The 25,476-nt window shown below is 41.1% G+C and overlaps 1 protein-coding gene across 2 annotated transcripts; it reads right to left on the bottom strand.

Moving 5' to 3' along the window:
* Positions 1-5,353: 5,353 nt before the first annotated feature.
* On the bottom strand, positions 5,354-23,568 carry gar1 (GAR1 homolog, ribonucleoprotein). Of its 2 annotated transcripts, XM_072581671.1 has the most exons (8): positions 23,413-23,568; positions 23,234-23,305; positions 16,147-16,308; positions 14,281-14,435; positions 11,632-11,691; positions 11,092-11,266; positions 9,300-9,371; positions 5,354-5,790 (listed from the first exon to the last, which is right to left on the bottom strand). In XM_072581671.1, the coding sequence occupies exons 3-8, from the start codon at positions 16,292-16,294 to the stop codon at positions 5,774-5,776; spliced, it is 627 nt and encodes a 208-aa protein (XP_072437772.1). In that variant the 5' UTR covers positions 16,295-16,308; positions 23,234-23,305; positions 23,413-23,568; the 3' UTR covers positions 5,354-5,773. The 2 variants fall into 2 exon arrangements, with proteins under 2 accessions (XP_072437772.1, XP_072437819.1); XM_072581718.1 differs by lacking the exon at positions 23,234-23,305 and having other exon boundaries at positions 23,413-23,550.
* Between the last annotated feature and the right edge of the window lie 1,908 nt (positions 23,569-25,476).

Genomic DNA, 25,476 nt, shown 5'->3' with positions numbered 1-25,476 from the left:
ATGCGTCCTGACTAAAGTTCTACACAGCTGCAACATGACTTGCCTTAGCTGATGAAGGCAAGCATGCCACATGCCTTCATCATCACCGTATCCACTTGTGTTGGCACTTTCAAGGATCTGCAGCTTTTTGAGAAGACTTGTAGCTCAGGTTGAGGTTTAGGTTGTAAGTTTGCTCACTGAGCTGGTAGGTTTGTTCTCAGATGTTTCATCACCATGCTAGGTGAACCTTCAGTGAAGCATTGGTGTTCTGTCCCACTTTCTAATTATGTGTCTTGGTCTATTAAGGTGGTTGATATAATTTCAGGTTCTTTTCCTCAGAGGTTGGTAAATGGGGTCCAAATTGATGTGTTTATTAATGGAGTTCTAGTTTGAATGCTAAGCCTCCAGGAATTCCCATGCTTGCCTCTGTTTAGCTTGTCTTAGTGTTATCCCAGTCGAAGTGGCGTTCTTCTTCATCTGTAAGGATACTAGTGATAACTGGCCATGTCTTTTGGTGGTTAGTTTTCTGCCTGTGTGTCCATTGTAGTGTTTGTTGCAGTCTTTGCAGGGTATTTTGTAAATGACATTTGATTGGCTGGTTGTTGGTATTGGGGTAAAAACAATAACTGCAGATGCTGGAAACCAGATTCTGGATTAGTGGTGCTGGAAGAGCACAGCAGTTCAGGCAGCATCCAAGTAGCTTCGAAATCGATGTTTCGGGCAAAAGTCCTTCATCAGGAATAAATAAACGTCGATTTTGAAGCTACTTGGATGCTGCCTGAACTGGGTTGTTGGTATTGGGTCCATTAGGTTCGTCACTAGCAGTTTCAGTGTGTTCTTAGGTTTGTGGGCTACCATGATGCCAAGAGGTCAGAATAGTCTGATAGTCATTTCTGAGATGTCTTTGATGGATGGTAGTGTGGACCTGTACACCTAGATCACTCTGTATGGTATTGCTTCGAAGGGTTCTGCCATTTGCTGTATACTACCCTCCCGACATTGTCTATGTCCTTTTGAAGTTCAACATTATCCTCCTATTGTTCATAATGTGTCCACGTTCTGTATCCTCCATTTGAAAATTGTGTCCAGTATATCAAGGTCTATGTCATTAATATATATCAGAGAAAGGGTGCCAACACTGACCCCTGGGGAAGTCAATGATATATATTTTAACAAACTGGGAAATATTTATTTCAGCCACTACTTTTAGTTTCCTGTCACGCAGTAATTTTGTATCCACATTTCTATTCTATGAGGCATAACCTTGCTGACAAATCTGTTTTAGGGCATTGCATTAAACCTCTTTTAGAATCCAAATACATCACTTCAACAGCATTGTCCTCATCAACACTTTCTTACCCAATCAAAAACCTGTAGAATGTTTGTTAAACCTGATTTTTCCTTGAAATATTCATGCTGGATTTTCTTAATGAACTTGCATTTCCAGAAGTAATGATTAATTTTGTTCCAAATTATTGTTTCTCGCAGTTTTCCCCATCACTGACTAATATGTCATAATGTACAGCATGGAAACAGACTCTTCGGTCCAACTTGTCCATGCTGACTAGATATCCTAACTAATCTAGTCCCATTTGCAAGCACTTGGTCCATATCCCTCTAAACCCTTTCTATTCATATACCCATCCAGATGCCTTTTAAATGTTGTAATTGTACCAGCCTCCACCCATTGCTGGAATTATCTTCACATTTTGTTTGAATAAGGATGCAACATTTGGTGGGCATCACGGTGGCAGTGGGCGGCATGGTGGCACAGTGGTTAGCACTGCTGCCTCACAGCGCCGGAGACCCGGGCTCAATTCCCGCCTCAGGCGACTGACTGTGTGGAGTTTGCACATTCTCCCCGTGTCTGCGTGGGTTTCCTCCGGGTGCTCCGGTTTCCTCCCACAGTCCAAAAGATGTGCACGTCAGGTGAATTGGCCATGCTAAATTGCCCGAAGTGTTAGGTAAGGGGTAAATGTAGGGGTATGGGTGGGTTGCGCTTCGGCGGGTCAGTGTGGACTTGTTAGGCCGAAGGGCCTATTTCCACACTGTAATGTAATGTAATCTAATCTAATTTGCTAGTCTCTAATCACATAGTCTTCGGTCCAACTCGTCCGTGCCAACCAGACATTCCAGTTTGACCTAGTCCCATTTGAGAGCATTCGGCCCACATCCCTCTAAACCCTTTGCATTCATATACCCATCCAGATGACTTTGTAATCAGACCTGCCTCACACCATATGTACACCATTCTCTATGTGAAAAAGTTATCCCCTGGTCCTTTTTAAATCTTCCCCCTCTCACCTTTAACTTATGTCCTCTAATTTTGGACACCCGCAAGAAAAAGGACCTTGGCTATTCACCCTATCCGTGAACCCCATGATTTTATAAACTTTTAAATGGTCACCCCTCAGCCTCCAAAGTTCCGGGGAGAAAAGCCCCAGCCTGTCCAGCCTTTACCAATAACTCAAACCTTCTGACCCTGGCAACATCTTTGTAAATCTTTTCAGCCCCCCGCCAAGATTAACAACCTCCTTCCTATAGAACAATGACAAGAATTATACAGTATTCTAAAAGTGGCCTCACCAATGACCCATACAGCTGCAGGATGGCGTCCCAAATTATTTCGTATTTAGCTAACTCGTTTTCACCGTCTTAGATTTTAAATTATGCAATCACTTAATGGGCCTATTCCCATCCCAGCATATCCTTTTGTTTATGTGCTCATACAATATTTTACTATTTTGGCTTTTCTTCCTTGACAATTTTGTAGTTTCAATAAATTTGCCATATTTTCCTTGAACCTTTCTTTTTCCTCCTTGTCAAATTCTGATAATAGTGTCAAAGTACTTTGTGTCATCCATTTTTTACCTTCAGTTTTTCCCTTGGTATTTTATTCATTCATGTTACCTCATCAATGCGTGTTCTTTATAGTGGAATATATTTTAATGGCTTCTCACTGCATATTATTTCATATGCTTCTCACTGCTAGTTCATTGCCTTGTGTGCCCATATTGTTGCTATGAGCTGCAGCAATGCCTCTTGTCAATAGCATATGAGCCCAGGTGCACTGGCAGTGCAGGGAATGTTTAAACTAGTGGATGGGATACCAACAAGTTTTCTGGATGACAGTAAACTTCTTGAATTCATCTTTGGCAGTTGCACTCATCCAGGTAAATATTCTAACACACACATCTGAGGAGTCAGGAGAATTAGACATTGCAAAATTTCTATTCTCGGGCCAACTCTTGTGATTATCTGATCTCAAAATATAATTACAGTCATTAGTCCTTGATGTTTTCCTACTTTAATTTCCTTACTACAGTTCATTCCTTATCACAGTATTGGGTTAGAAAGGAGTCCACTGCATATTGTACAAATTTATCTACCTTTTTTGATATCAAGTAGTATATTTGCATAATTGTATACATTGACTATATGTCGAAGTATCTGCTTTTTCCTACCCAACTATCTACTGAATTCTCCAATCCAGGGTCATGGACTTCAGCATACTGCCATCCCAGCCACAATAATACAGCACGTGATAATGATCAAACAAAAACTATGAATAGCAGGAAAGAACATATCACATTTGGCAGTCTACTCCCATTCTCTTGAATCTTTTTCAGTGTTGAATTTTCCACTTCAAAAGGTGAAGATGCTTTTTGTGTAAATTTTTAACTTACTGGCAATCATTGAAATGACAAAATAATATCCCATTACCAAATTCTGATAAAAATGCATGAATTTTTACCACTTTAAGACAGAGACTGAATTAACAATTTTTGAAATAAAGCCACATGACTGGTTCAGTTGCCATATTGACTGACAGCTCATTTGAGTTTGCAAAGTAAGATATTCAAAATGAGGGGGAAAATGTTTATGGTGAGAGGAGAAAGATTTAAAAAGGATAAGGGTAAAATGGTTTTTAAACTGCTTCATCTGTGAAATGAACTGCCAGTGAAGGTAGAGGATGCTGGTTCAGTTCTAACATTTAAAAGACATTTGGATAAGTTTGTGAAGAGGAATGGTTTGGACGGATATGGCCAGGTGAATCCGATTTTAGTTTGGGAACAAGGTTGACATGAACAAGTTGGACTGCAAGGTCTGTTTCCATGCTTTATGAATGACTCAAGATATTTTAAATCCAGAAAACCTGATTACCATTTTTTTCTGGGACATAAAATAAATCCATTTTTTGCAATTAAAACAGTCCATTTCTAAAGAACTCAGTTTGATTGGTTTCAATTAAAAGGAGTTATTGTGAATTCCCAAGAAACTCTTGATTAGTTAGACCCTGTCATTACTTCAGAAAAACCTTTATCCTCAAATATTGTAATTTCTTCCTCTTCAGTTAAATAAAAAGGCATCCATTGTCAGCATCTGCAGATGCATTTGTTACTAATGTGTTTGTTTGTCTTTTTCATAATTTACTAATTTATGTGAATTTAGGCTACATTGATTTTGAAAACTGGAATGAGATTTTAAGGAGGTAGACCCAGGAGTTAAAACTAATGATCAAGTTAGGTTTAACTTTGTTTTTTTCTCACAAAAGCATACACAACAAGAATTTAGAGAAGGAAGGGAGAGTTGAAATTCAGCTCCGGAGTGATGTGTCACCAGAGTGAAAATAAATCAGGATAAAAATGGTAGCAAAGCTCCAAAATTACAAGAACAATAATAAAAAAGGTAGATCTGCAAATTCTAAATTCAATACAGAGTCCATCACCTCCCAGAACTTCTTTCCTACCCTAAGTTTTCAAAAATTTGCGAATCAGTTTAGTGCCCAGGTTTGATACCATGGATCCAAATATACCATAAGATACGTTAAAAAAAAACCCTATCCAGACTTAAATGGCACCAGTTGTAAAAAGCATTCTTTCAGTTTCATTTTGGATTCAACTGGTGCCAAATAAAGCAGTCCTGCAGTTAATGCGCCAACATGAAATTTGCTACTATACATAAAAGTAGTTCAGAATTATCTTGATTTGAATAGATGAAAATTTGTTTTTAAAGGTACCCAAAAAAAAGCATCAAATCTTACAGGGGATCCTGTCAGCCACCACAGACTGAAAAAACACAGAGGTTTTATGAAAACTCACCATCCTGTCTTGGAAATATAATAAGTGTTCCCTCACTGTCGCTGGGTCAAAACAGCTTTATGGATCTACCTGCACCAAATGGACAGTAGCAGCAGCAGCTCAAAAATACAGCTCACCACCACCTTCTCAAGAGTAATTAGGGTTGGGCAATAAATGCTGGTCTCGCCAGCAATACCCACATCGTATTATTTAATTTTAAAAACAAAAACAGCCCAACTGATAAGTACATCATTGCACTTGGTTGATTTTCAGATATAATTTATATGCTCACACCTTTTTGTAAAAACATTTATTTTTAAAACAAATATCACATTGGAACATCATCTCATGCTGTACTATTTTGTGGACCTATCATAATCAGTATATCATTGTATTATGTTTGTACAATGCAACTTACATCCTTCGCATTCTTGTGCGCAAATGTGTTCAGAACTAATTTATCAGAATATTGATTTTTCTATCACTGTACAAACAAATTCTGAGTGGCACACTGGACCCTCAAATGCATTTATTTTAAATATACAACTGTGATTAATTACAATGCAAATAATACAAAAACATCCTGCATGCAATAGATCACATTTTTTTAAAAAGATAAAAAACTTCCAACTTGATGCAGCTCACATCTGGTAAAATAAGGAACAAAGCAATAAACTTGGAGGTTGCTGCTCAATCTTCAAACATTTGCAATTTCACCTTCCTCTTCCACCTGTTGGAGAAAATGATAGCATGTGAATCAGAAACAACAGTAACAAAGTAAATCATGACAAGCTATGAACAGAATGGAACATATTGTACAGCTGCAACAATACCCATTAAGGGAAGAGGAGTGTGCAGATAGGTTTAGGGTTGACTTCCAATATTCAACCAATATATTCCAGAAAATAACAGACAGGGGAGGAGATAGTGGTGGAGAGGTGAGGGGAAATATAATTCTGTAACTTAAACTTCTATGCAAGAACTGACTGGATAAATAAAGACAATGCAGCAAATGGATTTTCACTTGGCATTTGAGAAAGATGTCTCACAGAAGGTCAAATTAAAATCACAGGCGTATAAAAAGAGGAGAAAGTCTGGAAAATATAAAAAGTGTATCAGAAATACTGATCAAAGGTGTGGAGGTGTTGCACGTGAGCAGTGCTAGATTTGCTTTTGCTCTGGGCATACGTAATTGATTTGGTCAGAGATATGGCAAACAGCAGAGAACTGCAAAAGATTCAGAGATGGATAGACTAGTAGACTACTGTACATGGGCACGTATCAAATACAATTAAGAGTGCAAATTCATTTACTATGGTAACAACTCAAAGAAATTGGAGCATACATGCAACGGAATGCTATAGAAGGCCATAGATGAACAATGAGACCTGATTAGCAAGTGGGACATTCACAATATAATCCCCTGAAAATGCAAGGATAGGTAAAATCATAGAGATGTATATAGCACAGAAACAGACCCTTCGGTCCAACTCGTCCATGCCGACCCAATATCCCAACTCAATCTAGTCTCACCTGCCAGTACTTAGCCCATATCCCTCCAAACCCTTCCAATTCATATACCCATAAATGTTACAATTGTACCAGCCTCCACCACTTCCTCTGCCAGCTCATTCCATACACGTACCACTCTCAGTGTGAAAGAATTGCCCTTAGGTCTCTTTTAGATCTTTCCCCTCTCACCCTAGACCCTCTAGAGTCCTGTATTCCCCAGTCCCAGGGAAGAGACTTTTGTTTATTTACCCTATCCATGCCCCTCACTATTTTGTAAACCTCTATAAGGTCACCCCTCAGCCTCCAACGCTCCAGGGAAACCAGCCCCAGCCTATTCAACCTCTCCCCATAGATCAGATCTTCCAACCCTGGCAACACCCTTGTAAACCTTTTCTGAACCCTTTTAAGTTTCACAACATCCTTCTGATAGGAAGGAAACCAGAATTGCACACAATATTCCAAAAGTGGCCTAACCAATGTCCTGTACAACTGCAACATGGCCTCCCAACTCCTGTACTCAATGCTCTGACCAATAAAGGAAAGCATACCAAACGCCTTCTTTACTACCTTATCTATCTGCGATTCCACTTTCAAGGAGCTATGAACTCAAAGGTCTCTTTGTTCTGCAACACTTCTTAGGACCTTATCGTTAAGTGTTAAAGTCCTGCTATGATTTGCTTTCCCAAAATGCAGCACCTCATGTTTATCCAAATTCATCTCTATCTGCCAATTCTCAGCCCATTGGCCCATCTGATCAAGATCCCGTGATAATCTGAGGTAACCTTCGCTGTCCACTACACCTCCAATTTTGGTGTTGTTTGAAACTTACTAACTATACCTCTTATGCTCACATCCAAATCATTTATATAAATGGCAAAAAGTAGTGGACCAAGCACTGATCCTTGTGGCACTCCACTGGTCACAGGCCTCCAGGCTGAAAAACAACCGTCCATTACCACCCCCTGTTTTGTACCTTTGAGCCAGTTCTGTATCCAAATGGTAAATAAAGCTATTGAAAGACCTGCATAATTTGAGAAGTTATAAATGGATCAGTAATAGGTGAATATTGGTCGAATTTTGGCTTGCTGAAAGAAAACAGATGGTTGTACTTGATGGAACACGTTCACCTTGGTGTCCAGGTACTAGCGGCATACCGCAAGGGTCAGTGTTGGGTCCACTGCTGTTCGTCATTTTTATAAATGACCTGGATGAGGGCTTAGAAGGGTGGGTTAGTAAATTTGCGGACGACACTAAGGTCGGTGGAGTTGTGGATAGTGACAAAGGATGTAGTAGGTTGCAGAGAGACATAGATAGGATGCAGAGCTGGGCCGAGGGGTGGCAAATGGAGTTTAATGCGGACAAGTGTGAGGTGATACACTTTGGACGGAGTAATCGGAATGCAAAGTACTGGGCTAATGGTAGGATTCTTGGGAGTGCAGATGAACAGAGTGATCTCGGTGTCCATGTACACAGATCCCTGAAAGTTGCCACCCAGATTGACAGGGTTATTAAGAAGGCATACAGTGTTTTGGCCTTTATTCATAGAGGGATTGAGTTCTGGAACCAGGAGGTTATGCTGCAGCTGTACAAAGCTCTGGAACGGCCACACTTGGGAGTATTGTGCACAGTTCTGGTCACTGCATTATAAGAAGGATGTGGAAGCTTTGGAAAGGGTGCAGAGGAGATTTACGAGGATGTTGCCTGGTATGGAAGGAATGTCTTACGAGGAAAGGCTGAGGGCCTTGAGGCTGTTCTCGTTAGAGAGAAGGAGGTTGAGAGGTGACTTAATAGAGACATACAAGATAATCACAGGGTTAGATAGGGTGGACAGGGAGAGCCTTTTTCCAAGTATGGGGACGGCAAACACGAGGGGACACAACTTTAAAGTGAGGGGAGATAGGTATAAGACAGATGTCAGAGATAGTTTCGTTACTGAGAGTCGTAAGGGTATGGAATGCTTTGCCTGCATCGGTAGTAGATTCGCCAAGTTTAAGTGCATTTAAGTCGTCATTGGACAGGCAAATGGGCGTACATGGAATAGTGTAGGTGGGATGGGCTTCAGATTAGTATGACAGGGCGGCACAACAGGTCGAAGGACCTGTACTGCGCTGTAATGTTCTATGAATTTCTAAAAGTGCACTGAATTCTGAACTGAGTGACCATTCAGTTTGACTCCTACACCAAAGGGAAATACTGACAGTAATTCAGAAATTTAAAATAGACAACAGGAATGATGTGCAAGAGGATAAATTTCTTTATGAAGAAAACTGGATAAATGCCTAAGGGAGATTAGGACACAGAGCTAATAATGGAAAGAATGCGAACGGGGCATTAATTTCTGACTCAGCTGTCTATCAGTTGCTACTGTTAAGATGGGAAAAATAACATCCTGATTTCAAACATCTGAAGTACTTTAAAACAGATCACAACTGTTTTAAAGGACTCTGAACATTTAAACATAATTCTTTTAAGTTTTACTTGCACAGAATGCTACAGCATATGCCTATATATGAGAAAGTAGGAACATTCCTACAAATAAGCTAATTGTTCAGTATGATCAGTGTCAAATTCCAGTGCTGATCCTTGAATCCTTCAGTGTACTATCTGAATTGAACATCCAACATCACCAAAATGAGTCATGATTTGGTGTTGGAGAGACAAAGGAGATTACAAGATATTGAAGTTAATAAGCAACATTTTTGACATTTGCTAGCACTTTTCACTTACCTCTGAAGCCACGCCCTCCACCACCTCTGCCTCCTCTGAAACCACCTCCTCCTCTCCCTCCCCTGAAACCACCTGGATATGAAGCAAAAATGAAAGGATAAATTTAAAAATGTAATCTACCACCAACTGCTGTTTGATTCCAACTATCATGTCCACTAGCTCAAATTATTTTAATAATTTAAGTCCATAAAATTTTACTGGTACAAATACACTAAATTTCAGTATCCTTTTTTCAGGAAACAAAATAATATCCAAGCAATTTTAACAAACGAAAGTTCCTTCTGTTTGACTGAACATGAGCAGAAGTGAGAGCAGCACTGTGTAGGACCATGTTGAATTACAAATTTCAGCACGAATCATTATCAATGCCACAGGGGATTCACATTATAAAAGGTGTTTCTACAATTCCACTTAGCCCAGATTTTCAAGCTATTTATTACTCTAGCAAGTTCATGCACCTTCAAGCAGCTCCAATAAAATCTATTTTCAAAGTACTAAAGGACAGAATGATGCACTTGATTCTTTGGCTCTTGATTTGCATTTCAAGGTAGCACAGCCATAATATTAAATTTGCCAATTTAGAATATAGAACATTACAGCACAGTACAGGCCCTTCAGCCCTCGATGTTGCGCTGACCTGTGAAACAAATCTGAAGCCCATCCAACCTACACTATTCCATTCTCATCCATATGTTTTTCCAATGACCATTTAAACTTACAGGTATTAAAATAATAGACTTAGATTTACATGTTAATGACAGAACCAATGTTACAATAAACACACAAAAAGGCACTCCCTAATTTACAGCAATGATGATTGGCAGCTTCTTACAACAGTACAGATGGTTATTCAGCCTATTAAGTTCATATCAGAATGCTATAGGTAAGTGAAAATGGAAATTGTGCAACAACCTCAATATGCCTTGCACATACAAAAAAACATGAATTGATGTGAAATGGTGGGATTAGACTAAATAGCTCTTTCACAGCCAGCATGGAGATGATCGGCTAAATCGCTTTGTTCTGTGGTGTAATTTTTATTCATGCAATTCTAATGTCATGGAAATTTCCTGAGGACTACGGAAGCATAGGTTGAAATCAACTTCATTTAAAATCCCATTGCTGATCGCAGGCAGAAAAAATATCACAAAACCTAAGTAAGAAACTCTATGATATGTGATCAACCTCTTCAGTGTTCTCTTTCATTGCAAATTCAGCTTCATATCCACATTATAGCATACTGTATTAAAAGCAAGGTAAGGCTCACTCACAATAATAAAGTATCAACTGATTATTGGGGGAAAAGTATTATTCAGGTATCACTTTTGTTTCGGTTACAAAACAACACCTTGATATACAGTTCACATCAGATGGCCCTGAATGTATCAATTCAGTTAAGTGTATACAACTGACTGGCATAAATTGTATGCTTCCTTGAACACAGTTCAGGGTTTTGTGGTTCCCTACCTCTGAGCCAGGAGGTCCAGGTTCAGGTCCCACCTCACTGATAGCCACTGAGGTGTGTCGTAACACAACACAGTAGATTAGATAAAAATAAAAGAGCAAAGTGACACTAACGGGGGTGGGGTTGGGTTAGGATTTAAGCATATCATACCTATAATGATACACTGAGTAAATCAACACTAGGTAAAGATGGCTCTACTTTCTTCCTTCACATTTGGTTATCACAAATCTCTGCCTGCTTCACCCAGTACAACATTCTACCTCTTTCCAGGGCAATCAGTATTAATTACAGTATCGACAAATGTTCAGTGAATGGTTGACATCATACCGCCTCTTCCTCCAAATCCACCGCCTCTTCCTCCAAATCCACCGCCCCGTCCTCCAAATCCACCGCCCCGCCCCCCTCGGGCTCCTCCACGACCTCCATTCCCTCGGCCTCTCTCACCAGGTGGCCGAGGTAAGAATCGCTGAAGAGGGAGTAGCTTAGCTGGATCGATGTAGAACTGTAGGGAAAGACAGAAACAACTAAAGTCTGCACAAAAAGGCCCATTTCAAATGCATCTCTCAGAAACTGTTTCAAGGAGAAGACAAACCAATAATAAAATGTCACTCTTACATTTGACAACTTAATCGCTTTCACGTGACATTCCCATATTTGCAGAAGCATCCAAAAACCAATATTGCTAGATGGAATTTGTGACTGATTTGTGCAAATACAAATTTCAATCACAACTGAAGAAATAGGCTGTTAACTGAGGTCCTCAATTCTTTTGATGGGATCTACAAATTACTCTCCCCTAAATTCTCAATTTTCAAAGGAGAGTAACTACAACTTTCCTTAGTTGTTAATCTTTACAAGAAAACCTACCTTCTGTAGTTTCTTAAAAGAAGCAGCTTTCATGTTATCTGATAATTTAACTGAAAAGTACTATTAATGTCAGTTAAGGAAAATTAGATATCACAATGTATATACAATAGCAACAAGCTGTAAACTTGTGAGTAATTATAAATGAACGTGCTACAATTTTTTTGAAGCAATCAATACGTCTTTTAATTTAAATTTTCATCAGATCCTCTATGCCCTTCCTTAAGATGTACATCGAGTAAGCAATCAGGTCTAAGCCAGCTCAGGAATAAACCTCCTTATAATTTTTCCCTTTCATATCTCATATTGGTGAATATCTGACATTTACTCACACACCCTTCTAAAGCAGCAGAGGAGAAATGAAAGCTGACCAGAAGGAAATGGGGATATGCATACTTACCCAGAGATATGTACAGCATGGAAACAGACCCTTCAGACGAGCTCATCCAAAATTTAGCTCGCCCCATTTGCTACATATCCCTCTAAATCCTTTCTAATCATGTATCCACCTCCTCTGGCAGCTCATTCCATGCATGCATCACCCTCAGTGCAAAAAGGTTGCTCCTCATGCCCTTTTCAAATCTTTTCCCTCTCACCTTAAACCTATGCCCTTAAGTTTTGGACCCTTCCCCCTACTCTGGGTGGAAGACCATGCTGATTTACCCGATCCATGTCCCTCATGATTTCTATATGGTCACCCCTCAGCCTCTGACACTCCAGAGAGAATAACCCCAGTCTATTCAGCCTCTTCCAAGACCTCAAACCCTTCAGCCCTGGCAACATTCTTGTGAATTTTTTCTGAACCCTTTTAAGTTTCACAAAATCCTTCCTCTAGCAGGGATACCAGAAGTGCAAACAATAGTGACCTAACCAATGCCCTGAACAGCCGCAACATGACCCCCCAACTCCTATACTCAATGCTCTGACCAATAAAGGCAAGGGTACCAAACGACTTCTTCACTACCCTATCTGCGAATACAGTTTCAAGGAATTATGAACCTGCACTCCAAGGTTCAGCAACATGCCCCAGGACCTTACCATTTGATGTAAGATCCACTTGATGTGCCTTTCCAAAATACAGCACCTCATTTATCTAAATTAAACTCCACTTGCCACTCCTCAGCCCATCTGATTGAAGTCCTGTTCTCCCCCAAAATCACCTCAAAACATCTAAGAGAGTATGAAAGTGTTAGAGAGCACAGGTTCTGGTGCACAAATTGCATTAACACATTTCACTATGGAAAACATTAAATTTTACTGATTTTCCTTGACAAGCACTGAACATTTTTAACTGTTTTGTTCATCTTAATCTTGAGACTACATTTGCAGATCCTGGTAGAGTACTTATCCACATTGCAATGAAGGGCTATGCGAAAGCATTCCCTAGCCCAGAACTTCTTGACAGATTTTATGATGGCACCTGATAAGGTCCTACTGATCAGAAAAATTAAACCCATGGAATGCGAAGGTGATGCGTGTGTGTGCATGTGTTTTGCATGATGAGGTGACAAATTGGATCCAAAGTTGGCTTAGTGACAGGAAACAAAGGGCAATAATCAACAGATGTTTTTGCAAAAGGAAAATGGCTTCTAGGGGTGTTCCACAGGGCTCAGTTTTGAGTTCCCATATTATGGTATGTACTATTGATTTAGACTTAAATGTGAGGCACATGATTTGGAAATTTGCCAGGTATAAACTGGCCAGTAGCTGTAGTGAAGTAGTGACTGCTGGGAGATAGCAATGGTTTGGTTCAGTGGGCAGTAAAATGATAAATGGAATTCAATCCAGAGAATTGCAAGAGATGCATTTGTTGGAGAGGGCAAATAAAGTAAAGGAATATACAAAGAAATAGGAGGGGTTGATAAGAATAGTGGTCAGGAGGTCCCTGGCAGATAAGTAGATAAGTGGTCAAGAAGATATTCTTTCCTTCATCCGATGAGGTAATGAATACAGAACTAGGGATATAATGCTGAACCTACACAAAACAGTGGTTAGACAACTGGAATTTTGTGCATAATTCTGACTACTGCATGACATGAAGGACATGATAATGCTACAAGACAGCACAGAGGAGATTTCCAAGAATATTGTCAGGTCTTGAAAACTACAGCAATGAGCAGAGATTGGATAGACTGGGGTTATTTTCCTTTGAACAGAAGCAGCTGAAGGGTAAGTTAATTGAGGTCCACAAAATAAGGAGCTTGGACAGTGTGGCCAGGGAGACCGGTTTCCCTCAGACAGTGGAGAAGTCAGTTACCAAGGGGCACAGATTTAAGATGATTGGTAAAAGACACAAGGAAATACTTGCTCTGCCAAACGGTGGTGGGTGCCTGGAATGCATTACCCAGTTTGGTAATTGAAGTGGAAATCCTCAACTATTTCAAAATCTGGATCTGCATCTGAAGCACTGTACCCTGCAAGGCTTTGAATCAGGCACCGGAAAGTAGGATTAAAATTGGTAGCGAGTTTATTCTTCTCATACAGAAATATTGGGTTGCCAGCCTTGTTCTGTGCAGTGACTTTCCTTTGGTTTCAAAGAAAATGCTAGCTGGTACAATACCCTCAAATGCAACATCATAACATTACATTGCAATCAACTTTGCAAACATATTAGTTAAAATTCTTTCACAACACTAACTCATGAAAGGATACAAAATCTCTGAGCTGCCCAAATATTTCATCAACTTTTCCAATTTGTTCTTTGTTTTCCAAATAGACTGGTGCATTGAAATACGGGACTTTATTTTCTTCAGAGGTGCATTTGCAAACAATTTCGTCTTCACAAGGATGTATGAAATGTCCCAATTCTACATTTAAAAGAAAGCAAATATTAGACATGTATAATCTCATTAAACCAACACATCAAAATTTATGTCACATTTACGTGGATATACGTAGAACTGCACACCATTAAGATGGAGATCAATAGGAATGTCTGGGGGGGGGGGTCAGGGGGTAACAGTTTTTTGGAATTCTGTGTCCCAAAAAACTGTTAAATCTCCATAACCAAAAACAATAGATTTCTGGATACTAAGGACATCAAGTGACATAGAGATAATGTTGTAAAGTGTCATTGAGGTGAATGATCAGCTATGATCGGTTTGAAATGACAGAGCCAGCTCAAGAGGCTGAATGGCTTCCTACTGCTACCACATTCATAAAATTGTACCACAGTGACAGGAGGGTGATCGTTGCAAGGCAATGTTACTTCCTCCCTTTCTGCTATCAGCTAGAAACCTCCAAATTGTTCCAGCCACTCACCACAATGGTTCCATGAATTTTGCAGCAGCACAACAAAGTGTCTTAGTTCCATGGTGAGTGTGCTTTGAATAACTCCAGTACAGGGCCTACCTTGCATTAGACTGAGCTGCAAAATTGCTGCCTACACGAGTTGATCAAAGCTGGCATCCGACCAACTCACGTGGGTCAACAGCATCATGATATGCACAATGTGTGCCTTCAAGCAAATAGGGTGAATTGCACCTACACCGTCACCCCACTTCATTAACTGTGTATGAAGCTGCGTAAAGGGTACACAGCACACATGGAAAATACACACTTACTCATGGTGGCAATGTGCAATAGTAAGTAAGGTCTGCACGTGCAGTGCTGTAGATCATTTCACATTTGAGCACAACCAGTCAGTATTCTTGACAAATAGATTTGATTAGATTCCATACAGTGTGGAGACACGCCTTTCCACACCAACACTCTGAAGACCTATTCCCCCTGACTAACTAATGCACCTAACTCTATGAGCAATTTAGCATGACCAATTCACCTAACCTGCACATCTTTGGACTGTGGGAGGAAACCGGAGCACCCGGAGGAAACCCACACAGAAACACGGGAGAATGTACAAACTCCACACAGACAGTCGCCTGAGACTGGAATTGACCTGGGTCCCTAACGCTGTGCAGCAGTGCTAACCACTGAACCACCGTGCCGACTGAATTCCTTCACCAATGAGCATTCAGTTCTGCTTTATCACAGAAATTGGAATCCTTATATAACTTTCTGTCTGCAAACATGCTTACCACACAAATGCCAATAAGAGACAATCTAACCACTACCCCTTGACATTCACTGACATTACGATCATCGAATCCCCCACAATCAACATCCTGGAAGTTATCATTGATCAAACACTCAACTGAACTTAGCAGAAAGTAACTACAGGAGCATGTCAGGGGCTAGGAATATTGCAGCCAAGTAACTCACCTCCTGACTCCCCAATCTAAAGTCATGAGTATGATTGACTACTCCCCAGCTGGCTAGATAGGTGCAGTCCCAACAATGCTCAAGTAGACTGACACCACCCAGGACAAAGCAGCCTGCTTAATCAGTACCACATCCACAAGTATCCATTCCATCCACCACCAAACTCAGTAGCAGCAGTACAATCTACAAGATGCAAACTAATGATTGAGCCGCAGAAATATTTCCAATATTTATGTGAATAGCAATGATCCTGTGGTTAAGAATGGGGGTGTTTTAAAGCGATTGTAATCGTCTTACCAACCACTCTATCAGGAGGTCCCTGATCATATCCTGTATTGTAGCCTCCTCGCCCTCCGCCGCGAAATCCTCCACCTCCTCGCCCTCCTCTTCCTCCACCAAAGCCACCTCCTCGTCCTCCTCTACCAAAACCTCCTCGAAAAGACATCACAACCAAAATCTCTGAAAGGAAAAAACAGATTTAAGTTTTCATAGTTGCATGAGCATCAGTTCATTTCTCTGAGCAGTCACAATTCACCATGAACACGTTGCAAAGAGATAAGTGGATGATTCACATTGTTGCAGCTTCAAATCAGAAACTAACTGCTCAATTATTGAAGGAATAGGGTCAGTCATATAGTGTGGAAATTCAGTTAATCAACACTGCAAAATGGGCTATTATCCGGGACAGAAAGTGATGAAGACAATGCATGTGCTTAATGATGTATTTTAAGAATACATTCAGGGCTGCAACCCAATCAAGAACCAAACATGACTTAATTACTTCCAGAAAATGCAATGTGAAAAACAATGACTCCTCACCTCCATGTATTGTCTTAAACCTCTCCACAACTCCTGTACACAAACATCACGCGAGAGCTTCTGGACTTTTAGCAAGACTGTAAAAATTAGGTTCAGCTGCCTCCATGGACTGCTGCTCTTAAACAATGTCTCTTGTTTCTGGATTCAGAAAGCAATTTTCTTGGCCCTTGCTAATCCTGTGACTGTTTCCATTTCTTCTTCATTCACACAGCAGCCAGCAAATTCTTTAAATAGATTTTTTAACATTATCAAAGCTAGTCCAGATGATATCTACCTGAAAGTCTTGACAGTGATGGGGGCAGTGTCTGTGTCTTTACATTCTGCATCTCTAACAGCTCGCATTGGATTGTTTCTTTACATTACATGGCAGCCAATGTAGTTCCAAACTTTGAAGAAAACCTCCCAAGGATTGGAAAGATACCTGAAGGAACCACTAAGGATGCTATATGATCCCTTAAGCAGAGAACTAAATATCAGGAAAACTTAGATTAGATTCCCCACAGTGTGGAAACAGGCCCGTCGGCCCAACAAGTCCACACTGACCCTCCGAAGAGTAACCCACCCAGACCTATTTCCCTCTGACTAATGCACCAAACACTACGGGCAATTCAGCATGGCCAATTCTTCTAACCTGCACATCTTTGGACCGTGGGAGGAAACCGGAGCACTAGGAGGAAACCCACGCAGACACTGGGAGAACAGGCAAACTCCACACAGATAGTTGCCCAAGGCTGGAATCGAACCTGGGACTGTGGTGAGGCAGCAGTGCTAACCACTGAGCTGCCTTATTGTTACGCTGGCTCTTGCATCTAATTAGAAAACTTAATTTTCACTACCTTTTGTAATAACCTTGTAAATTCTTCCCCTTTACTTAACTAATTGCCTTGCGAAACCTGTTAAATATTCTTCCACCATCCTTTCAGACAATGCAATTGCGATCAAAGCAAGTCCTCACATTTGTACTCAGAATCCCTACAGTGTGGAAGCAGGCCAGTCAGCCCATCGAGTTCATACCAACTGTCCACAGAGCATCTCACCCAGACTCCTATCCCTGTTACCCTGCATCCTCCATGTGTAATCCACCTAAGCTGCATATGTCTGGACACTATGGGGCAATCTCTTATGGCCAATCCACCTAATCTGCACAGTGGGAGGAAACTGGAGCACGCAGTGGAAACCCACGCAAGACAAGGGGAGAACATGTAAACTCCACAGACAGTTTGCCTGATTGCGGAATCGAACCTGGGTCCCTGGCACTGTGAGGAAGTAGTGCTAACCACTGAGCCGCCACTGCTTGAAGAAGTCAAAGGTATTGGTTGGGATAAGCTCATTGCATTTTCTGGACTCCAAATACTTTTTGTAATTTGAAGAACCAGAGAAAATGTTTCTAATGCAATTCAAAGCCTCAGTAAGCATGAAAACGGAATGAAAACTGTCTTGAAAAATGCTTTGGGGGTCGGATGTTATAGGTGGGATTTCATTTTGGAGATTAGTTGGAAACGAGTCAATACTGACTCAACAAGGTGAGGGTAATTACAATTTATTATTTCTACTATTCATCTAGATGTACAGCAGTTGTTATGGGGAACAATCTGAAGGTTTGTAGATAATATGAAGATCTGTGAGAAACTCAAGACTCAAGGCAATACCCAATTGTTCTCAGTTAGAGGCCCCTGAGGATTTGGCTGATGGTTGGTTAGTTAGTTCCACTCGTGCAACGTTCTGGCAGCCCTGCAAATTCTCTCCTTTCAAATGAGTATCTAATTCCCTTTTGAAAGCCAAGGTTGAATCTGTCACCAGCAGACTCTCAAGTGATACATTCCAGATCACAACCACTTGCTGTGTAGAGTTTTGCCACATGTCACCATTAATTTATGGTGATTGATTCTTTTGCCAATGTCCTCTCACTCTTGACACTTACACTAGTAGGAACACAATTCCAGGCTCTTCATGCTTTTGAATATGTCTATCAAACCTCCTCTCCACGTTCTCCGTCAAGGAGAACAACTCCATTTGCTTATCTATCCATACAAGTGAAACCGCTTATATCTGGTTCCATTCTCAAATAATTTCTGTCCTTTCTCCTATTCAGGCACCCATTTCTTCTCCTCTCAAAAACCCTCAGGCTGCAGAATGCACAAGTCAGAAATGGGTCATCACACAACTCTAAACCTCTGGTCACACCACAGCAATGGCAGCTGCTACTGAAGCTTCAAAATCTGGAATGTGAACCACTTCAGGTAACAACACATCCTGCACATGGAGGAGGATGGAGCAAGATGCACACTGCATGGGTTGTAGAAACCCCACATACCTTAATTTATTATATAATTAACTGATTCAACCCTATCAACTGAATATTAACTCAGACATGCACTTGCACAGTTTCAATTACACTCACACAGATATCCACTGGAAATCATTACAAACTCACCATCTCAGAATCTAGAGTGTGGTACTGGAAAAGCACAGCAGGTCAGGAAGCATCAGAGGAGCAGCAAAATCGACGGTTCGGGCATAAGTCCTTCATCAGGAACATCAATTCTCCTGCTCCTTGGATGGTGCCTGACCTGCTGTGCCTTTCCAGCATTCTCGACTCTGATCTCCAGCACCTCACTATCTCACAGAATGTCTCAATCTTACACGTGCCTCTCATACAACTTATCAGAGTTTTCCAACTTGTACCCATCAGGACAATTAGTAAGATATATCAATGTAAGGGAGAACAATATTTTACACTTTGTGACTCTGACTAAAAGGGACATTATCATTGATAATTCAATGGTTAGATGATGAGGGACATTACCAAGCATCATTTAAAACAGGTAGGCTGACTTGGGATTGGTCACAGCATCAACAGGCTCAGTTGAGTTCAGTTTTAAAGACACCACATATGCCCCAAATTGACAGGTTGCCACGAGATCCCTGCTAGACCCAACTCTCTCTCAACTGACTTTGCTGGGTTCCATGAAAAACATGTGTTCGAATGAACGATACCTAATCTCCAATCCCTTGCATTTTTCTGATATGTTGATGACATGTTTGATTTATTTGAATTCTTTCCTTTAGTTTTTCACAGGATGTGGGCAATGCTGGCAAGACTAACCTTTATTGTTCTTACCTAACTGCCCCTGAACTCAGGCTTGCTCGGTCTCTGCAGAGGGCAGTTATGTCTCAACCACATTGCTCTGGGTCTGAAGTCACTTGTAAGCTAGACTGGATAAGGATGGCAGATTTCCGTCCCCATTAGTGAACCAGATGATGTTTTATATAATCAATGGTTTCATGGTCACCAAAACTGATACCAGCTTTCAAATTTCAGATATATTGATGAATTTAAATTCTACCAGCTGCAAGAGTCAGATTTGATCCCATGTGTCCAGTGCATTAGTTTGGGTTTCTGTATTATTAACACTGTGACATTACTCCTATGCCACCATTTTCCCAATCCACAGCTGCATGCAAGAATTGCCTTACACCTCCCAATGGTTTCCATCCTGCATTCAAAATGACCTCTTAGACAGAGATTTCAAATCACCTTTCCTTCTTTAATGGGAGTTGAGAAATCAGCCAGTTATTGTCTACCACAAACCTACTTTCACTGGTCAACGTACACATCACGACTCCTAAACATCCAGCTGTGAGAAGATTCATCAACAACCTCATAAGTCGGACCCGAGCCATTATTCACTGAGTAAGCTTCCTGATGAAATAAGATGTGTCAAAGCCATTCTGCAGGATCAAAGTGACTGTGATCATGTCATTTCTTGTGATGTATCACAGAAACTCATCAACAGCCCGAAGGCAGTCACTTTTATCCTGGGTGAGGTGTCTCAGATTAAGCTAGCTACTGCTCTCTGCTATTATGCAGTAGCGACAGCAGCAGTGCCATCTAGCCAAACAATGTGCTGCCTATTTTATAGGGTGGCATATCAATTTCAGTGCTAGTGTAATGGTAAGTATGTAGGGCATTTGTCCCAAAAACTGGAGGATTGTGTCAAACAGCATATTATTCTAGCTATTCTCAACAAGCAAAGACCTGACCGTTCCTTTCCCGTCCATGCTTACACACTAACCAATTATTTGCTGTGATCCTGCAAATTTGACTTTGCTTTCCCAAATGTGATTAAAAATTACAGTGAAACCAATTCACAATTGTCATTTGGACTTGGTGTGGTACACTTCCATGTTCTAAAAACTCTAAGGTGCTTGGTTCCTTGCAGACAGAAAGTAATATTCTCTGGCCCATTTTTTAGGATTACACCATGACCAATACTAGCAAACCTGCCTACAAGCAGAGTCCATTTGTCAATTAATCAGCATTCTCTTCTCACAGTATAGTGTGTTAGTGTGAAGAGCAAAGAGCACAATTCACAAGAAATACCAATGTATGCCAGATGACAAACTTTAAATGTGTCTTTTTTCACTAATACTCAAATTCTATATTAACAAAGAACAATTACTTGAAGAGGACTTAAGTCACTCAAATTTCTTTCTTTTCAGAACGGGATCACAATTTGAAATTGCACATGATTTGGAGATGCCGGTGTTGGAAAAGTTAAAAATCGGGTTATAGCCCAACAGGTTTAATTGGAAGCACTAGCTTTTGGAACACTGCTCCTTCATCAGGTGGTTGTGGAGTTCAGAATTTATAGCAAAAGTTTACAGTGTGATGTAACTGAAATTATACATTGAAAAATACCTTGTTTGTTAAGCCTCTCATCTATTAGTGTCACTTCTTTCAGGTTAATCTAAAAATGTAACTTTTAAAAAAAGCTTTGTGATTTACATATGAAAGAAGTGAAACTAACATGGCCATTCTAACAGATAAGAGACTAAACAAACAATCAAGGTATTTTTCAATGTATGATTTCAGTTACATGATACTGTAAACCTTGGCTATAAATTGTGTACTCCACAACCACCTGAAGGAGCAGCACTCCGAAAGCTAGTGCTTCCAATTAAACCTGTTGGACGATAATCTGGGGCGATTTTTAACTTTGAAATTATACAAGCCATGATCTGGCTCAAATGACAAAAGATAAATACTTGCCAAGGAAATAATAGGTCTGTGGAACAAGCTACTGATTTGTACAAAACATAATCAAGTCAAAGGTGGTCATTTGGACTTGATTTTGTTAAAATTAAAGCTACTTTTTGAGGTTTCTTTCCTTTAATTGGTCTATGTTTTTGTTTGATTTAGACCTTGCCCAAAATTCAATGGGTAGATATACAGACTGATTTTTTTTTGTTCCTGCTGTCAATTAGATGTAATCCCTTGTTGTTTACTGACCTTGTAGCACAAGATCTTGCTTTGGATTTCTACATCTTCTAGAGATTCAGTTCTGGCTCCTACATGGTCACTGTTCATGATTCCCTTTTTCTCAGACTGTGCCTGTAACCTTCAAAATATACTTGACCTACCTACCCTTCTTAATTGCTATTTCCATTCGACATTTATTTTCTCTAAGTCTGTTCAACGTGATGCTTTCCCAACCTGAAGGCTAAATCTCCCGAAAATATCTTTGAATTTCTCTAGTCGTTTCCTCAGAGAAACATTCAAATAGTCATAGGTCTGAAACATTAACTCTGATCCTTTCAGACCCACTGTGTTTATACTTTTCCAAACCCTCTGATTGCTCTAAAGTGACAGCTAAATTGCATCCTCCTTGTATTATCTGTCTAAACCTCATTTCTTTTCCTGGCCACTCTTTCAGAATGAACAAGATCGTTCATAAAGCGTGGCAAAACAATCACATGAGAGTTAAGCCTTTGAACCTTTGCACTTTTTCCAACTTTTCCCTTGCTAACTATTGAGTATTCCAGTTCATTTTTGTTTTGGGGTTAGAACATTCTATGCTGTTAATTTCAAATCCATTCATATGTCTAAGAAAGGGATACTTGAGCAACCTTTGGGAACGACTCTCAGAACAGTGCAAGAGAATTGGAACCCATAAGTAGTTTTAAAAATGTACGTTAGAATTTTAAGAGAGGAGCAAACAGCCGTTCATTCCTAAATTCATAGCTTTGCCCTATCTGCTCGGGAAGCTCTTCCTGTCTTCTAAACCTGAATTGTTCAGGCCTCCTTGGTTCTGAACCATTCCTTCACGCCCTAAACTAATTCGGGGACCTCTTCTCGTTGCTATAACTCCAGCAATTTTAGATGATCACCGGCACTAGGAAATGAACGGACTGCAGAGAACCGTCACCCAATTCTAAATGTCATGATTATTAAAAAAAATTAAGGTCGAAAAAGAAAAATCAATCCGGTTCCTGGATGTGCCTTCTTAGCAGCGGCCGTGTCCCCGGGCCCTGTCCCCGTGCCCCCGGGCCCTGTCCCCCTGTCCCCGTGCCCCCGGGCCCTGTCCCCCTGTCCCCGTGTCCCCGGGCCCTGTCCCATTGTCCCCGGGCCCTGTCCCCGTGTCCCCGGGCCCTGTCCCCGTGTCCCCGGGCCCTGTCCCCGTGTCCTGTCCCCGTGCCCCCGGGCCCTGTCCCATTGTCCCCGGGCCCTGTCCCCGTGTCCTGTCCCATTGTCCCCGGGCCGCGCGCGGCTCCATTCACTCACCGAACCCTGGCCCAGAGCTCGAACGTTACTCGGAGCACGCGCTCCTCCTTCAGCCACGTGCACTCGGCCCTGCTGCAAGGGACAAAATGAAATATTTTTTAAAAACCCAAACTTAACTCGCTTATTGTGTCCCGCACGAAAGCCGTGTTTTTGTATTGTATCTTAAATATGTATTTTACCTTCACAAACTTCGAAAACGCCTACTACATTTCAAATTTCCATTCACCCGCCTCATGCCGCCGAAGTTTTCAGCGACACTACCTCAAAACACCGGGATCTTACGACAGTGACCTGCCGTATTACAGATGCTGCCCTGCTCGCCCTCTTCAGGTGGCTTGTCGGAAGTGCAGAGAACGATGGTGCACCCCCCTCTAGAGGCAGGATATGCGCATTGCAGCGGCAGTGCAATAGCTGGGAATTACATCCGGGCACATTTTGTTTGTCAGCTAATGGTGACATCAGTGAAAGTCTATCATTCTGTTGAAGAGTTACTGAGATATCCTCACAAGGAAACTATCTGCTGCACCTTTATAGAACCTAAACGAGTGAGAGCAAAGAATGTCAAACATGCTCAGGATTGAATGTGCCAAACCAATGCACCTGACCAGAACAGGTGACTTAATAACCCATTCCTGACCCTAACATTGAACTTCTCCCCATGATTCTTTGCTAAGTTCCAAGTTGCACACCTTTGGAATTTAATTTTTTACATATTTTGACCAAAACCTGGTCAGGAGCTGCATCACTACGGTTGAGCCCAAACAGAGTATCTGTCAGTGAGGAGGTCATTGGTGTCAGCCTCAATCCAGATCTGTATGTGGTTTGTACACACAATACTGCTGGTTGTGCAGGTACTTCATTCTGGGCAAAACAAATGAACATGAGATTGTCTCTGACAGCCTTGTCACATTTCTGTATAGTCATGTTACCCCATGCTGCAATTTCTTGTTCATATTCTTCTTTGTTCCTAGGAAGCTCTAAAAGCCACATGGGTGTAATTGATTATTCCCTCTACCTGTGGTAATTGTATGAATCACACTCTTGCAGTCTGAACCTCATGATCAGTTATGAACCTAGCTTTTTGACTCTTCAGAGCAGACCATTAATTATCTCATGTATATATTTAAGTTAACAAGTTTTGAGAAGATTTGTAGCTCAGGTTGAGATTTTGGATATAGGTTTGCTCACTGAGCTGAAAGGTTCATTTCCAGATGTTTCATTACCCTACTAGGCAACAACTAGCCACAAAAAGACATGACCCTCTCTCACTAATACAGACGAGGAAAGACACCACTTCGACTGGGACAACACATCCATCCTAGGACAAGCCAAGCAAAGACACGCATGAGAATTCCTAGAAACATGGCATTCCAACCGGAAATCTGTCAACAAACACATTGAGTTAGACTCCATCAACCACCCCCTGAGAAGAGGAACAGAAAGTGACTTCACCACAGGAAATGACATCACCAACCCAAAACATATAACTAGAAAGCAGGATTTTTCAGTATTGCTTCGCATGAGGTCCACTGAAGATGTTACCTAGTAGAGTAACGAAACATCTGAAAATGAACCTTTCAGCTCAGCGAGCAAACCTACATCCATGTATTGAAGTGTCGCAGCCTGGAAAACTCTCCCAGTGTCCAATTGAGCTGAGGAATAAGTCTCTTGGAGAGAAGTTTTGGGCCACAGTAATTCTGACGATGGCCAAGGGAAACCTTCCAAAGCCACTGAGTGTTGCTGAGGCATGTATAGATAAGTCACCACCACCTGGGAAAGCCATGACCATATCTGACATTGTCTTTTGGACAATTGAAGGTACTTTGTGCCCATTCTGAGCACATGCCAATATTCATCAACAACAATGACAGCACTGTTTGCTTTCTCCTGATCTCCCTTCCCTTTGGCCTTTTGTCCTGTGCAACGGTGTGAGCAAAGTCCACCCAGAAGAACTTTCTAGCTCCTGGCACAAATCCACAAACTGTGACAAAGGCAGGTAAGGGTATAATTACCTCTGTTAACATGGCCTTTGTGTCTCAGACAGCTCCAGGAGACCTTTCCCCAGACTACAGCAGAACACTTCCCATCTCATGGTGACTTATTTCTGCAATAATCGGATCCTCTCGGTGAAAGTGAGGACTGCAGTTGCTGGAGATTAGGTCGAGAGTGTGGTGCTGGAAAAGCACAGCAGGTCAGGCTGTGAGAGGCTTTGAGGAGCAGGAGAATTGATATTCTGGGCTGCA

Source organism: Chiloscyllium punctatum, chromosome 1 (assembly GCF_047496795.1).
Source record: "Chiloscyllium punctatum isolate Juve2018m chromosome 1, sChiPun1.3, whole genome shotgun sequence".
Classification (NCBI taxonomy): Eukaryota; Metazoa; Chordata; class Chondrichthyes; order Orectolobiformes; family Hemiscylliidae; genus Chiloscyllium; species Chiloscyllium punctatum.
This window is presented reverse-complemented; position numbering and strand designations above follow the sequence as displayed.